General features: G+C 44.5%; 1 protein-coding gene across 3 annotated transcripts in view; it reads right to left on the bottom strand.

Moving 5' to 3' along the window:
- Positions 1 to 1969, bottom strand: part of TP53BP2 (tumor protein p53 binding protein 2) — a 67082-nt gene extending 65113 nt beyond the window's left edge. For 2 of the 3 annotated variants that reach the window (XM_040263685.1, XM_040263688.1), the window contains exon 1: positions 1622 to 1969. In XM_040263685.1, coding sequence (XP_040119619.1) covers positions 1622 to 1648 — 27 coding nt within the window. In that variant the 5' untranslated portion in view covers positions 1649 to 1969. The remainder of the gene's footprint in view (positions 1 to 1621) is intronic. The other variant, XM_040263687.1, reaches the window with a different exon arrangement.
- Positions 1970 to 14455: the final 12486 nt, after the last annotated feature.

Raw genomic sequence — 14455 nt, 5'->3', positions numbered from 1 at the left:
AGCTACTGAAGCAGCACTCCAGGGCCTGTGCTCCACAACAAGAGAAGCCACTGCAATGAGAAGCCCATGCACCACAAGGAAGAGTGGCCCTCGCTCCCGGCAACTAGACAAAGTCCGCCGGCAGCAAGGAAGACCCGGCACAGTCTAAGACAAATAAATCTTTTTTAAAAAAGATTCTACTGACGTTAGGAAAGGCAATAGCCTAAAGAGCTATACAACTTTCTATATATTGCGATGATCTGGTATGTAAGAAGAAAACCTTTCATAAGCATTAATAAAGGCCAAAGAATACCTTAAACATACAACTGATCTTTAAGAAAATCATACCGCAACAACTAACACTTATCTTGCTCCTATTTTTAGGGAAAAAAAAAATCACAGACAAACTGCAAAAGTTATTTTTAGGCAAGGAAATGTAAATACAAGGAATAAAACATTTTAATGACAAAATCCCTCACCCTTCTCCATGTTTTAAATATTGGTCATTCACAGCACAAACCTAACTTCATAACTAGGTATCAAACTAAAAAAGGACACATAATGCTATTAACACTTTCAAATTCTCTGAATCTTGGCAGGACAAAATATCCCAAACCATCTAAACTGAATTATCAAAACCAATAAATCAAATGTGTCCAGTATGTGAAAGTTTAAGAAACCCTCCCACAACACAAGCTAAGGGGCCAGAAGATAGTATATTCTGCATCTGTGACTGCATATACACAAAATTTGTCCTCATTCACTCCACAGACTCTATAAAAGTAAAAGAAAAGTCATTTCTTTGTTTCCACAAATGAAGCCATAAGAAAACATCGCTGGACTGCAAGATAATCCTGCTTCAGTGGCAGAAGTGTAAAGTACAATTTCCTCGAGGAAACACGCTACTGAAATCTGCATAAGCCACTCAACCCTCCAGCTTCTGCGACCGTTGAAGAAAAAGGACATTTCAAATGTCTCAAACCTGTTGTTCACCTGTGTGGCCTGGTGGACACGTCGAAAGCCTACGGAGTCTATAAAGAACTCACTAACCTTCTCCGAGGGCTCGCTAAACAAGCTGTGGAAACGGTGGGAGCCAGGCAAATGCGTTTTTACTGCTATCAAAAACTTTGAGGCTGCCTTTATTTATCAGTTCCCAGATAAAAAGAGTGAGTTGGCCATCACCGATATCAAGATCGAAATTCAACTAAAAACAAAGGTACGCTTTTCGGTATGAGTATTACACGCCAACTTGAAGTTGTTTTTTGTTTTTAAGACAAAGCAAATAAGATTCCCGGTTCCCTTGTTCTTGACCTTCAGGAACTGCAACAAAAGTCAGGACCCAGCCAGAGAGAAAAAGAAAAGTTTAGAGTGGCTGCCGCACCGACTCGGGAGCAGTTGCTGGGACCCCTACCCTCGGTGAGGGTCTCCCCGATCCCGCACGCGGGAGCTTGGGGTGGGGAGTCCGGAGGATGGAGCCGCTCGCGGAAGGTGAGCTGTGCACGGACGACCCGCGACGCGGACTCTGCTCCCCCGCCGCCGCCGTCCCCGGGCTCTGCTCAGAACCCGCACGAAGGCGCGCACCAGACCCCTGCCCGCGACCCCGCACACTTCCGGTCCCGGCCCCTACCGCCCGTCCGCTTACCGGCATCATTTTGGACCCGAACCGCATCGAAGCTGGTGGCGAGATGACGGCCCGGAGCCAAGCGGAGGCACCCCGGAGTGTGGGGGTCGCGCGGTGCGGGGGAGGGGAGCGCAGAGGGAGGTCGCCCGAAGGCGGCGGACCTGTTGCAAAGAGGTGGCGGGTGGCGGGGCGGCGTGCGGGTCCCCAGAGCTCTCAGTGCGGGCTGGGGCGCCAGCGAGCCCCGAGCCCACCTCCGGCCGGGCCCCCCTGTACGTGGCTTTGTCTGCTCGGCGCTCGCCACGGCCCGGACTCCCTCCTCGGCTCCGAAACCAACTAATCCCCGGGCCTGGCCCCCGCCGAGCCCGCGCCGGCTCCGCCCCCCGCGCGGGGCCCCGCCCGCGGCGCGCGAGGCGGAGTGGGGGAGGGGAGGCCGCGGGGACGGAGCCGCGCGCGCCTGCGCGGGCCCGCGGCGGGAGGGAGGCTAGGGGCGGGCGCGCGCCGGAGCGGCGGGGCCGCGCCGCCTTTATTTACCTTCGGGATGACAAGTTGCCGGGGGCGCGCAGGCGGAGCCGGGGACTGTGAGGCCGCCTCTGGAAGACAAAATAAGGAAAGCGCCGGACGACACCCCGGGTTGCTGCGGCCGTCACCTCCCCAGTTTCGAACTGGGCCGGGGTGGGGGAAAAGCGGGGGGTGTGGGGGCTGAATCCTGGGCGGAAACTCGGCGTCTGGACGGTTCCTCCCCGGGGCACCGCCGCCGGCCTCGGCCGGAGCCAGGCGACCGTACCTCCGGGGAGGACCCAGCCGCGGGGCTGGAGCGGCCGATGTCCCTGGAGGCTCCGGCGACGGCCCGGTCCCAGCAAAATGGAGATCGGCGGAGCCGTCTCAGCCGGCACCGCATTCCGAGAGTTCCTGGTGGAGGAGTCCTCGGGCTGTCGCCTTCCCTCTTTCTTCTACATCCCCCAAACTCTAGTTTAGAACTCTGTGTGACTTTCTGTAACTAAAAACAAACAACAAAACCCCGAACATTTAAAAGTAACTAAAATGATCAATTTTGTTTGTTTTACCACGATAAAAATAAGTAAATAAAACCAAAAAAAGTTTGAAGCAGCTTTCCGAGGAGCTTCTTTTTCTGCTGTTCTAAAAAGTCCTGGATTTCCTCTCTGAAGGGTGCTCGTTACATCCTCAGGACAGTCTCGGAAATGGCCACACACTCTGCTCCCTTTGCAGGGAGCTAGGCGAAGGCCTAGGAGAATTGCAGTGGCTCATTTTGAAAGAGCAGCAGAGCTGGTTTAGGCACCTTCTTCCACCTTCCAAGGACACAGATTCCTGGAACCCTAACTACAGGAAACTGTAGTTCTGCTTAAATTGTCCTTGTGAGCGAGATTAAGTGGAATAAAGCACCTGGATTCACCTAGCCTCAAACATGGACAGATCTTTCTTAGTCCAATATTGTTGGTCAGTTGCTCAGTCCTGTCCAACTCTGTGGGACACCATGGGTTGCAGCATGCCAGGATTCCCTGTCCATCACCACCAGCTCCCAGAGCTTGCTCAAACTCATATCCATTGAGTCGATGATGCCATCCAACCATCTCATCTTCTGTTGCTCCCTTCTCCTGCCCTCAGTCTTTCCCAGTATCATGGCCTTTTCCAATGAGTCGACTCTTCACATCAGGCCAAAATATTGGAGCTTCAGCTTCAGCATCAGTCCTTCCAATGAATACTCAGGGTTGATTTCCTTCAGGATTGACTGGTTTGATGTCCAAGGGACTCTCAAGAGTCTTATAGTCCAATATATCCCTAACCAGAATCTCCATCATCAAACTCTTAGCCTTCTTATCCCAGCTACATACCTGGAAATACTAATATATTAAGCTATGGCTAATTCAATTAGAATCAAAAATTCTCCAAAAATCTAGTTTAAAGCCTAGTTATTTTAAGAGGATTGTCCTAAGTTGTAAAGGAAATTCATCCTTTCATTCAGTAAATATTTGTCTAACATTTACTACATGCTGAGTATTCTTCTAAGTATAAGGATACATTAATGAAGACAACAAAATTAGGTGGACAGTAAAATCAGTAGCTGAGTATATTAATAATTATACTTACATAAATTACCAATTATCTCAGCCAGTCCAAAAAAAATGACCAAATATAGTTATAAGACAAAAATTAAGGGTCTAAGGGGATGAGGCATGCAGGTGAAATTTTAAATCAAGTGGTCAAGGTAGACCTCACTGAAAAGATGATGTGTGAGCACAGACTTGAAGGAGTGAACTACAGCCTTCATGAAGGCTTCCAAGCTGAGGGAACAGCCAGTGCTAAGGCCTTGAGGTGGGAGCCTACTTGGTGTTTCCAGGACCCTCAAGGAAGCCTGGATGACTAGAGCAGGCTGGATAAGGTGGAGAGAAGCAGAAGATGAGGTAGAGTGAAATAAGGAGCCAGATAATGTACAGCCTTACAGGCCATTATAAGAACTTTGGCTCTTACTCTAAGTGAAGTGGTAAGTCATAGAAAAAAATTAACCAATGGCTACCATGATCTGACTTCTGTCTAATGGAATCACACTAGCTGCTGCAGTAAACAGTCTGAAAGTGTAGCAGAGAACCTGTAGGAAGGCCTTGCAATAGTCCAAGAAAAAGATGAAAGTGGCTTGGGCAGTAATGGTGAACATGATGAAAAGTAGTCAGATGTGAGATGTATTTTGAAGGCCAAACTCATAGAATTTTGTGACAAGATAGATATGAAATAGAGTAAAAAGTCAAAGAGAAGTCCAAGGCTTTTGTCCTATAGAATGGAAATTGCTACCCACTAAGACCAAGAAAAACCCTGAGTGAAGCATGTTGCAGGAAGAGGCGATCGTTAAATTTGAGGATCTTAATTTTTAAAAGCCCTAATCTTGAATTTTAGCACATTTATGGGAACCAAGACTGCCTTTTGGCAACCTGCAGGGACTATATAACCCAAAAAACCTATCTCGTATTCCACTGACTTTCATTATTTTCTTGCATGCAAAGAAATATCAGAAACAACTACAAATAAAGTCTCAAAAACAACCATGACCTAGGTCATCCAGAGAAAGAATTCTGGGTATCAATCACTAGACCTCCCATTGTCAACAATGAGAAAACATCTCTCCTTCATATCCAAAAAATACTGTGTGTTACTGGTCACACACAATAGTAAATTATATTTAGAGGGAGCATTGGCAGCCCTGACTTATTAACAAAGTAATAACCGAAGTAGAAGAAAGGAGAGAAGAATTGGGATACAGCGGCCCGGGTCTATTTCTTTACTGCCTTTTTTTCACAAACAGGCTGTTTTGCTGCTTGTTTCTCCCAAGAACAGGAAAGAAAAGGGCATAGCACCTGGCAGTGTGTCCCGAAACCTACTTCCAGCCAATTGAGAATTCCCCGCTGCCAAAGAGTAGGTATGTTTCTGGTTGAGGGTTTTGTTTTGTTTTCTTTCTCTCCTCTCTCTTTTTTTTTAGCACAGAAGCATGAAACCAAAGAAACCTTGTCTGTGCTTTGGTTTCATTCGTTCAAATTCTGTGCCATCATACTGAGCTCTCAGATAAGCTGTTTTCTTCCTTCCATCTCTTTCTTCCTGCCCACTCTCACCTGCTTATTAGTGGAGAACCTATCGTTCTCCCAACTCGATAATTCTGCATTCAACTCTGAGAAAGATAAATCAAATCAGCACTCGCTGGGTGGGGAGCCGCTGTCTTCTCTTCGCATCTCATCTCACCCCCAGGCACAGTACAATTACCTGTTTGGCTCGAGTTCAGATGTTTTGTTCCCAACTTCCTCCCCATGGTACTTTCTTTCCCGTTTCCCACAGTGTCCCAAACCTTGCATTCCTCCCCCTCACCCTCAGGAAATGAACTCCCTTCTTCCTTACCCAATGATATAGTGGCTGTTGGGGCTTGCACTACACTCCTGCAATATCATTTTCTCCACCTCCAACCTATGTGGCCTTCTCTGCGTTCTTCCTCTCCTTCCCTCTCCTACTGTGGATTCTTTTCTTTAAAAAAAAAGAAAATTATTTATTCTGTTTGGCTGCACTGGATCTTAGTTGCAGCACTCAGGACCCTCAGTCTTCTTTGCAGGATCTTAAGTGGCAGAAGGCAAAGAAACTCTTAGCTGTGGCATGTGGAATCTAGTTCCCTGCTGCTGCTGCTAAGTCGCTTCAGTCGTGTCCGACTCTGTGCGACCCCATAGACGGCAGCCCACCAGGCTCTCCCGTCCCTGGGATTCTCCAGGCAAGAACACTGGAGTGGGAAATGCATGAAAGTGAAAAGTGAAAGGGATCAAACCCAGGCCCCATGCATTTGAAGTGCAGAATCTTAGCCACTGGACCACCAAGGAAGTTCCTGTGGATTCACCTTACAAATGTGTGCCTGTATTTTGCCAGGCACTGTTCTAGACTCTAGAGCTACAACAGCCTACAAAACAAAGACTCTGCCTTCATGAAGCTTGTGTTCAGGTCAGGGAGTTAGACAATAAATGAATGAGGTTATAATAAATGCTTTGGGTCAGGGGTGGGGAACAACTAGGTACACAAAAGAGGGTAAAGTCTGTTTTGGATAGAGTGGTTAGAAAAGGCCTCTGACGGATGAAGTGAAGGACAAAATCAGACTCTAGGCAGTAGAAATGGCAAGAACAAAGAGCCTGAGGCTGCTGCTGCTGCTGCTAAGTCGCTTCAGTCCTGTCCGACTCTGTGCGACCCCACAGAGTGTGCAATTAAAGAAACAGCAACAAAGGCCAATGTGCCTGGTCTTGAGTGAGCAAGGGGGAGAGTGGTCAGGGAGATGGAAGATGTAGCCACGGTCTGGATGTATCATGTGGGACCATTTCATGTTCCACCCATTATGCTCCCTCTTGAAACCTCAGATACTCCATCAAGTTTATCTGGTTCTCTCCTGAATTCTCTTTAAATTAACAGTAACCAAAAGACAGAGCTGGGGCAGAAGCTTCCGTTTCAAGCCTCCTTAATGCCCTCCATGCTTTTCTCATTGCTTTGACTATCTCCCCCCTCATCCTACTTCTGCTGGCCTTTTCAGTGCCTACCTAAATGTCATTCTTGCAACTCGTTTTTGCTGTTTCTCCACCAGAATTAATCAATATCTCATCTATATTCCATAGCCCTGCATATGTATATGTAAAATGTATGTATTATTGTACTTACCATATGATATAGAAAAATATAGCTGTCTCTCCAGCTAGACTTAGTGGCAAAATCTATTCATCTATTTACTCAGTGGCAAATCTGTGTATCTTCAGCCTTAATGTTGTGCCTAGGCCATAACAGGTACTCAATAAATGTAAAACTGATGGTACTTAATCGGTGTTTGGGCTTCCCTAGTGATTCAGTGGTAAAGAACCCACCTGCCAATGCAGGAGACAGGGATTTGACACCTGGGTCAGGAAGACCCCCTGAAGAAGGAAATGGCAACCCACTCTAGTTTCCCTAGAAAATTCCTTGGACAGAGGAGACTGGCAGGCTATAGTCCATGGGATCACAAAAGAGTCAGAAACAACTGAGCAACTAAACGAACTAAACAAAAAAAACAAGTCAGTATTTACGGTGCTCTCTTTTCTCTTTGCTGGCTATAGTGAGGTTTTATTCTTGACTCCTGCAATAGCCTCAGCAGGGCTTTCTGCCCTGGCCCCTCCAGTCCACCCTCCACCCTAGGAGCTGGCAGATAACTGGCCAAATCTGTCCTCCCCCAGTTTTTGTATTGCCTATGAGCAAAATGCTTTTTACATTTTTTTTTTAATGCTCAGGGCAGAGGGGAGGAAGCAAAAGAAGAACACTTTGTGACACATAAAAATTATATAAAATTCCAATTTCAATGTCCTTAAGGACCGTTTTATTGGGACACAGTCACACTTATTTGTTTACATATTGTCTATGGCTGCTTTCACACCACAGCAGGGGAGGTAAGTAGTTGTGGTAGAGACTGTATGGCCTGCAAAGCCTAAAATATTTAGTATCTGGCCCTTTAAAGAGGAAATTTGCCACTCTTGCTCTAAGAGCAATAAGGATGATGTTTGTAACAGAAGTGTAATTGTGTCAGTCCCATGCTTAAAAGTCTTTAATCCAAGTGGATGGGCACATGGATGGGGTAGAGTTGAGGGTTGAAGAACAGTGGAGCCAGGTGATAAATGCACATTGAAGTTAATACTTTTCTGTCTTGTGTTTACATTAAATTCTAGATAATAAAAAAATTTTTAAGAAACCCTCCCATTGCTTTCTCTTGCTATTAGGGTAAAGAATACTCCATACATGGCCTCCCAGCTTTTGCTTGGTCTAGCTCATACCTAGGAGAAGGCAATGGCACCCCACTCCAGTACTCTTGCCTGGCAAATCCCGTGGACGGAGGAGCCTGGTAGGCTACAGTCCATAGTGTCGCTAAGAGTCTGACTCGACTGAATGACTTCACTCTCACTTTTCACTTTCATGCATTGGAGAAGGAAATGGCAGCCCACTCCAGTGTTCTTGCCTGGAGAATCCCAGGGATGGGGAAGCCTAGTGGGCTGCCGTCTATGGGGTTGCACAGAGTCGGACACGACTGAAGCGCCTTAGCAGCAACAGCAGCTGATACCTACTTTCCAAGACAGTCAGGGTAGGAAGGAGAAATAGTACCTCCCCAAATATATGGAAAAAATATTCACCATTGTTAACTTGGCAAGACAAACTCAGTACTTTGAAGACATATATCTGTGTAACTTGATTTGGTTTAAATAATTCCTTGCTTACCGAAAGTCATGGAACTAGGAGCTCCAGGTTTCTTAGCGTCTGTTGTCATTTCTCTTTCCATACTTCACCTCCCACTCCCGCACCCAGTCTGCCTTCCAATTCCATCCCTCTTCTGAAAGAGCTTTTGCTGCAGTCACTGGTGACCTCTATTCCACTGATGCAATGAACATTTTCAGTCTTCCTCTTTCTTGACCTTCCACCAGCACAGAGCCGTGGCTCATTCTCTCCCTTTCAAAACACCCCTTTGCATGCTAAGTCACTTCAGTTGTGTCTGACTCTTTGCGACCCTATGGAATGTAGCCTGCCAGGTTCCTCAGTCCATGGAATTCTCCAGGCAAGAATACTGGAGCGGTAGGCATTCTCTTCTCCAGGGGATCTTCCTGACCCAGGGATCGAACCTGTGTCTCCTGTGATTTCTGCATCGCAGGCAGATTCTTTACCACTGAGCTACCTGGGAAATCCCCAAACACCCCTCTCCCTTGCCTTTTAGGACAGTGTTCTCGTGGTTTTCCTCCTAATTCTCTCCCTGCTTCTTCTCTGTCTTTCTTTCTTTTTTTTTTTTTTTTCAAGATTTTTTTCATGTGGACCATTTTAAAATTCTTTATTGAATTTGTTACAGTATTGCTTATGTTTCACATTTTGGTTTTTTGGCCACCAGGCATGTGGGATCTTAGCTTCCCAACCAGGAGTCGAACCAGTATCCCCTGCACTGGAAGGCAAACTCTTAACACTGGTCTGCCAGGGAAGTCCGTTCTCTGTGTCTTTTGAAGATTCCTTCCTCCTTACCAGCCTTTACATGTTGAAGGTCCTCAAGGCTCAATCCTAGCTGTTTTCTTTTTTCACTGACTGCCTTCTTCCTAGACAATCTTATCCTCAGTCTTAAACCTCATATACACACGGTGTGAATTTTTGTGTTTCCAAACCAGACTGCTTCTCTGGGCTCTAGAACTTAGCTATCCAGTGACAAAGTCACTAACTATATAAAGCTACTGAGCCTTTGAAATGTGGCTAGTGCAACTGAAACTAAAATTTTAACTTTAATTCAAACTAAAATGTAAGTGGCCGTAGTGATTAAAATAGTGAACAATATAGATACAGAATAGTTCCATCATTACAGAAAGTTCTACTGAAGAGTGCTGAATATCTATATTCAGTTATATCCAGCTGCCCATTAGATATTTCCTCTTGGCTGTCTCAAAGTATTGCAAGTTCAACTGGTCTAAAATCAAAGGTATAGTCTTTCTCCCCAGTATGTTTTGTCTCTGTGAATGGCACATGTGTTCATCCATTTTCTCAAGCCAATAACTCAGGAATCACGCTTAACTTTATTTCTTCCTTATCTCCAACATTTATTCAGTCATCACACTCTGTTCATTCTATTTCCATTTTTGGATTTTTTTTTTTTTTTTTTGGCCATGCCATGTGGCATGTAGAATCTTATTCTCCAACCAGGGATCAAACCCATATCCCCTGCAATGGAAGCATGGAGCATTGACCACTCAACCACCACCAGGGACGTCCCCTGTTCATTCTATTTCTTAAAGATTTCTTCAAACTCCCCATTTTCCATCACCACCACCACCCTGTTAAAGCCACCACCATTTCTCACTTGTCTTATCGTAGACAGCCCTACTTACTTCAGTTCAATTCAGTCGCTCAGTCATGTCCAACTCTTTGTGACCCCATGAATCACAGCATGCCAGGCCTCCTTGTCCATCACCAACTCCCAGAGTTCACTCAGATTCACGTCCATCGAGTCCATGATGCCATCCAGCCATCTCATCCTCTGTCGTCCCCTTCTCCTCCTGCCCTCAATCCCTCCCAGCATCAGAGTCTTTTCCAATGAGTCAACTCTTCGCATGAGGTGGCCAAAGTACTGGAGCTTCAGCTTTAGCATCATTCCTTCCAAAGAAATCCCAGGGCCAATCTCCTTCAGAATGGACTGGTCGGATCTCCTTGCAGTCCAAGGGACTCTCAAGAGTCTTCTCCAACACCACAGTTCAAAAGCATCAATTCTTCGGCTCTCAGCTTTCTTCACAGTCCAACTCTCACATCCATACATGACCACTGGAAAAACCATAGCCTTGACTAGACGGACCTTAGTCGGCAAAGTAATGTCTCTGCTTTTGAATATGCTGTCTAGGTTGGTCATAACTTTTCTTCCAAGGAGTAAATGTCTTTTAATTTCATGGCTGCAGTCACCATCTGCAGTGATTTTGGAGAAGTCTTTCCTTAACATTGCCTCCAAGTCCTGATTGTCTGTCGCCGCCCATCCCCTCTCCTTAACAGGTACCACAGTCCCCTCCCTTCCTGAGACTCAGCCACACCATCCTTTTTCAATCCCTTTAGCCCTCTGTGCTTCCTCCAGGACATACTCTGAGAACCTCACCTTTATGCCATGTGTCACCACTGGATATTCAGAAGATTTGTGTTTCAAGTGTCATTCAATTAATGCTTTCTCTCTCACAAGACTTTGAACCATAGGGTAGGAATTTCAACTCATCCTTGTTTACCACTAATTCTTCAGTACTTAAAATAGGGTCCAGTGTGTAGTAATAGAATGAATATTTGAATGAACAAAAGAGTGAATAAATGAATGAGTTGTTCATTTGTCTGCAATGCATGTGGTTAAAGCTAGTGCATTAGTCAGCTCAGGCTGCCATAACAAAATAGCATAGAATAAGTGGCTTAAACTATAGGAGTTTACTTTTTTTTTTTTTTTTATGGTCTGAAGGCTGGGAAGTCCAAGACCAAGGTGTCAGCCAGTTTGGTTTCCAGGTAAGGGCCCTCTTCCTAGCTGGCAAAGTACTGTCTTAGCATTTATCCCCACACAGCAGAAATAGAAAGAGGAAGCAAACTCTCTGATATCTCTTCCTATAAGAGCGAGAATCCCATCATGAGGGCTCCACCTTCAAGACTTGAGCTAAACCTAATTACCTCCCCAAAGCCCCCACCCTCAAATATAATCACAGGGAGCGGGGTGTTGGGGGGGTGGGAGGGTGGAAGGGAGGGTGGCAGTGCTTCAAAATATGAATGGGGGGATGACACAATTCAGTACGTAACTATCCGTAACAGCTGTAATTGTACAGTTTTCCAGTCCTATGGCCATACATTATACTCATCACCCCAAAAGCCATCTCATAAATGCCTATAAAATGTTCCAGTTGAGTCGAGGTCAAAGGATCTATGGAACTAAATAAAACCCATTGCTGAAAAAAAAACTACGGTGCTTGCCCTTCTGCTGATTGTTTATGATGTCATCATCCATAGAAGGACTATATTGATAATTACTACACAGCATTTGAGAAGAAAGTCAGTCCACGTGATGAGATTTCAGAAAGTTAGTAAGCAAGCAAGAGAAGTCTAGCCTGAAATACTGAAAATGAACACTTTTAAGTGCTGAGATGTCACCAAGGACACTGGCCATCAGCAGAGCCTGCTGTGGCTTTCTCCCCAGTGCAGAGGGGTTTTTATTTCACTGTGAGAAAAGTACATGTATTTCCTCTTGGTCTTTATTAAAATACACTATGTTAGCTCAGAATGAACTGAGGTCTAGTCAGTTCTATTTAAAACCATTTTAAATGGTTTGTTTAAAATGATTTTTAAATTTGGGATTTATTCAAATATTTTTCAAGAGTGCCCATGAAAAACACTGGTTTTACAGATTCATGACCAAAGTTCCTTTGGGGAAAGGACCAATTCTTAAAGTTTTTTATATTCCTTTCAGCCTAGCACACAATGTTTCGTCATCAATTAAGTATTGAATGAATGCAATCATGTTGCTACTATAAATTTTTTCCCAATAGCTAAAGATAACCAATTGAATAAGAAATGAATTGGATTTTCTGTACTGTCATTTAAACCCCATTTATGTGAAGTCCATAACTCAGTTTCAGTACCCATTATTTGCAACACTCAAGTTAGTTCTTAATTGACAGTTGAGAACACTCATTTCTAAAGTCTTGGCTGAACTCAGTTTTTACTGCTCTTGTTAAGGCCCAGAGGAAGCTTTAAAAAAAGACCCACAGAGAAGGTATACTTAGAAGACAATTAAACTGCAAAAAAGAGAGTATTATCTGGTTAGAGAGAATTTTCACTTCAAATTAATGAATCCCCAAGCTGTAAGCACTAAAGATTATTATTTTTCTTTAAGTAATTTGTTCTCTGAAAGTGTTTATAAATTGGTTTGGGGGAAAAGTGGAAATCTCATTTCAAATACACTTCACATTTACCACATCTAATAGAATAAAGATTCAATTGAAAAGACTCAGTCAATTAAGGCACACTTGCGGGATCAACTACAGCAAGTTCTCCTAGTCCATTTAAATATGCCTTTGTGTGTGTGCTATCATTTCAGTCGTGTCCAACTCTTTGTGACCCCATGGACTGTAGCTCCTCTGTCCATGGGATTCTCCAGGCAAGAATGCTGGAGTGGGTAGCCATGCCCTCCTCCAGGGGATCTTCTTGACCCAGGATTCAAACCTAGTCTCTTTTGTCTCCTGAACAGGTAGGCATTTATCCTTAACTTTCAATTTACACATAACTTTTCTGTTTAATTCAATAAACACTACTGAATATCCACTATGAGCCATGAACTGTCTGGGATACGGGATACAATGAAATGAGGTACAGATATAGAATGGAAGGCTACACATAGAGGAATCTTAAACTAGTTAATCTCCACAATAATTGTGAAGTTGGTACTTCTGTTATCCTGTCTTAAGGGCAAGGAGCCTGAGGCCCAGAGAGTTTAAGTAAACTGTCTGAAGCCTCACAGCGGGGTACATTGCAGAAGCTAGGATTTGAGCCAAGGTTCTTGAGTCCAGAGTCTGCATTCTTAACCACTATGCTACTTTCCTTTATGGTCTCCTTTCCTTCAACACTTCTACCCTGAGTGCCTGGGGGCACCAGACCAGCCAGTGAGGATATAAAGGTAAGTAGGACTCAGAACATATATAGCCTAGTATGTGCGTCCCTATGAGCCATGCATGAAATCTAACACACAGGTGCTCTGGTTGAAGCTGGCATGGGGAACTGTTTGTTACCTAATCCCCTGACCGTCCCAGGTTAGGACAATCTGGAAAACACTCAGAGAGAAGGGCTCAGGAGCTGAGTCTAAAAGATGAACTCACCTGAAGGGTTTGTATTTTCTATTTTATTTATTTGAATCGCTGGTTAAATAGTAAATTTTACTTCATTTAAACTAAGTGAAATTGAGTGTATACTATATGCATAGCAGTATAAAATATAGTAATAGACTTGATCTGGGCCCTTGATCAGAAACTGGTGAAACTGGCAAGTTTCACCAGCTTAGATAGAAACTGGTGAAGGGGGAAATGTGGGTAGAAATTATAATAACTAAGTCGACCATTTATTGTGCACTTACTAAATGCTCAGTTCACTTCAGTCGCTTAGTCGTGTCTGACTCTTTGCGACCCCATGAATTGCAGCACTCCAAGCTTCCCTGTCCATCACCAACTCCCGGTGTTTACTCAAACTCATGCCCATTGAGTTGGTGATGCCATCCAACCATCTTATCTTCTGGCATCCCCTTCTCCACCCGCCTTCAATCTTTCCCAGCATCAGGGTCCTTCCAAATGAGTCAGTTCTTCACATCAGATTGCCAAAGTATTGGAGCTTCAGCTTCAGCATCAGTCCTTCCAATGAATATTCAGGACTGATTTCCTTTAGGATGGACTGGTTGGATCTCCTTGCAGTCCAAGGGACTCTCAAGAGTATTCTCCAACACCACAGTTCAAAAGCATCAATTCTTCTGTGCTCAGCTTTCTTTTTTTTTTTCTTTCTTTCTTTTTATTTATTTATTTATTTTTGCTCAACTTTCTTTATAGTCCAGTCTCACATCCATACATGATTATGGGAAAAACCATAGCTTTGACTAGACGGATCTTTGTTGGCAAAGTAATGTCTCTGCTTTTGAATATGCTGTCTAGGTTGGTCATAACTTTTCTTCCAAGGAGTAAGCGTCTTTTAATTTCATGAGTGCAGTCACCATCTGCAGTGATTTTAGAGCCCAAAAAAATAGTCAGCCACTGTTTCTACTGTTTCCCCATCTATTTACCATGAAGTGATGGGATC

Source organism: Oryx dammah, unplaced genomic scaffold (genome assembly GCF_014754425.2).
Source record: "Oryx dammah isolate SB20612 unplaced genomic scaffold, SCBI_Odam_1.1 HiC_scaffold_21, whole genome shotgun sequence".
NCBI classification, from domain to species: domain Eukaryota; kingdom Metazoa; phylum Chordata; class Mammalia; order Artiodactyla; family Bovidae; genus Oryx; species Oryx dammah.
Note: the sequence above shows the minus strand (reverse complement) of the source record. Positions and strands in the feature narration are given on the sequence as shown.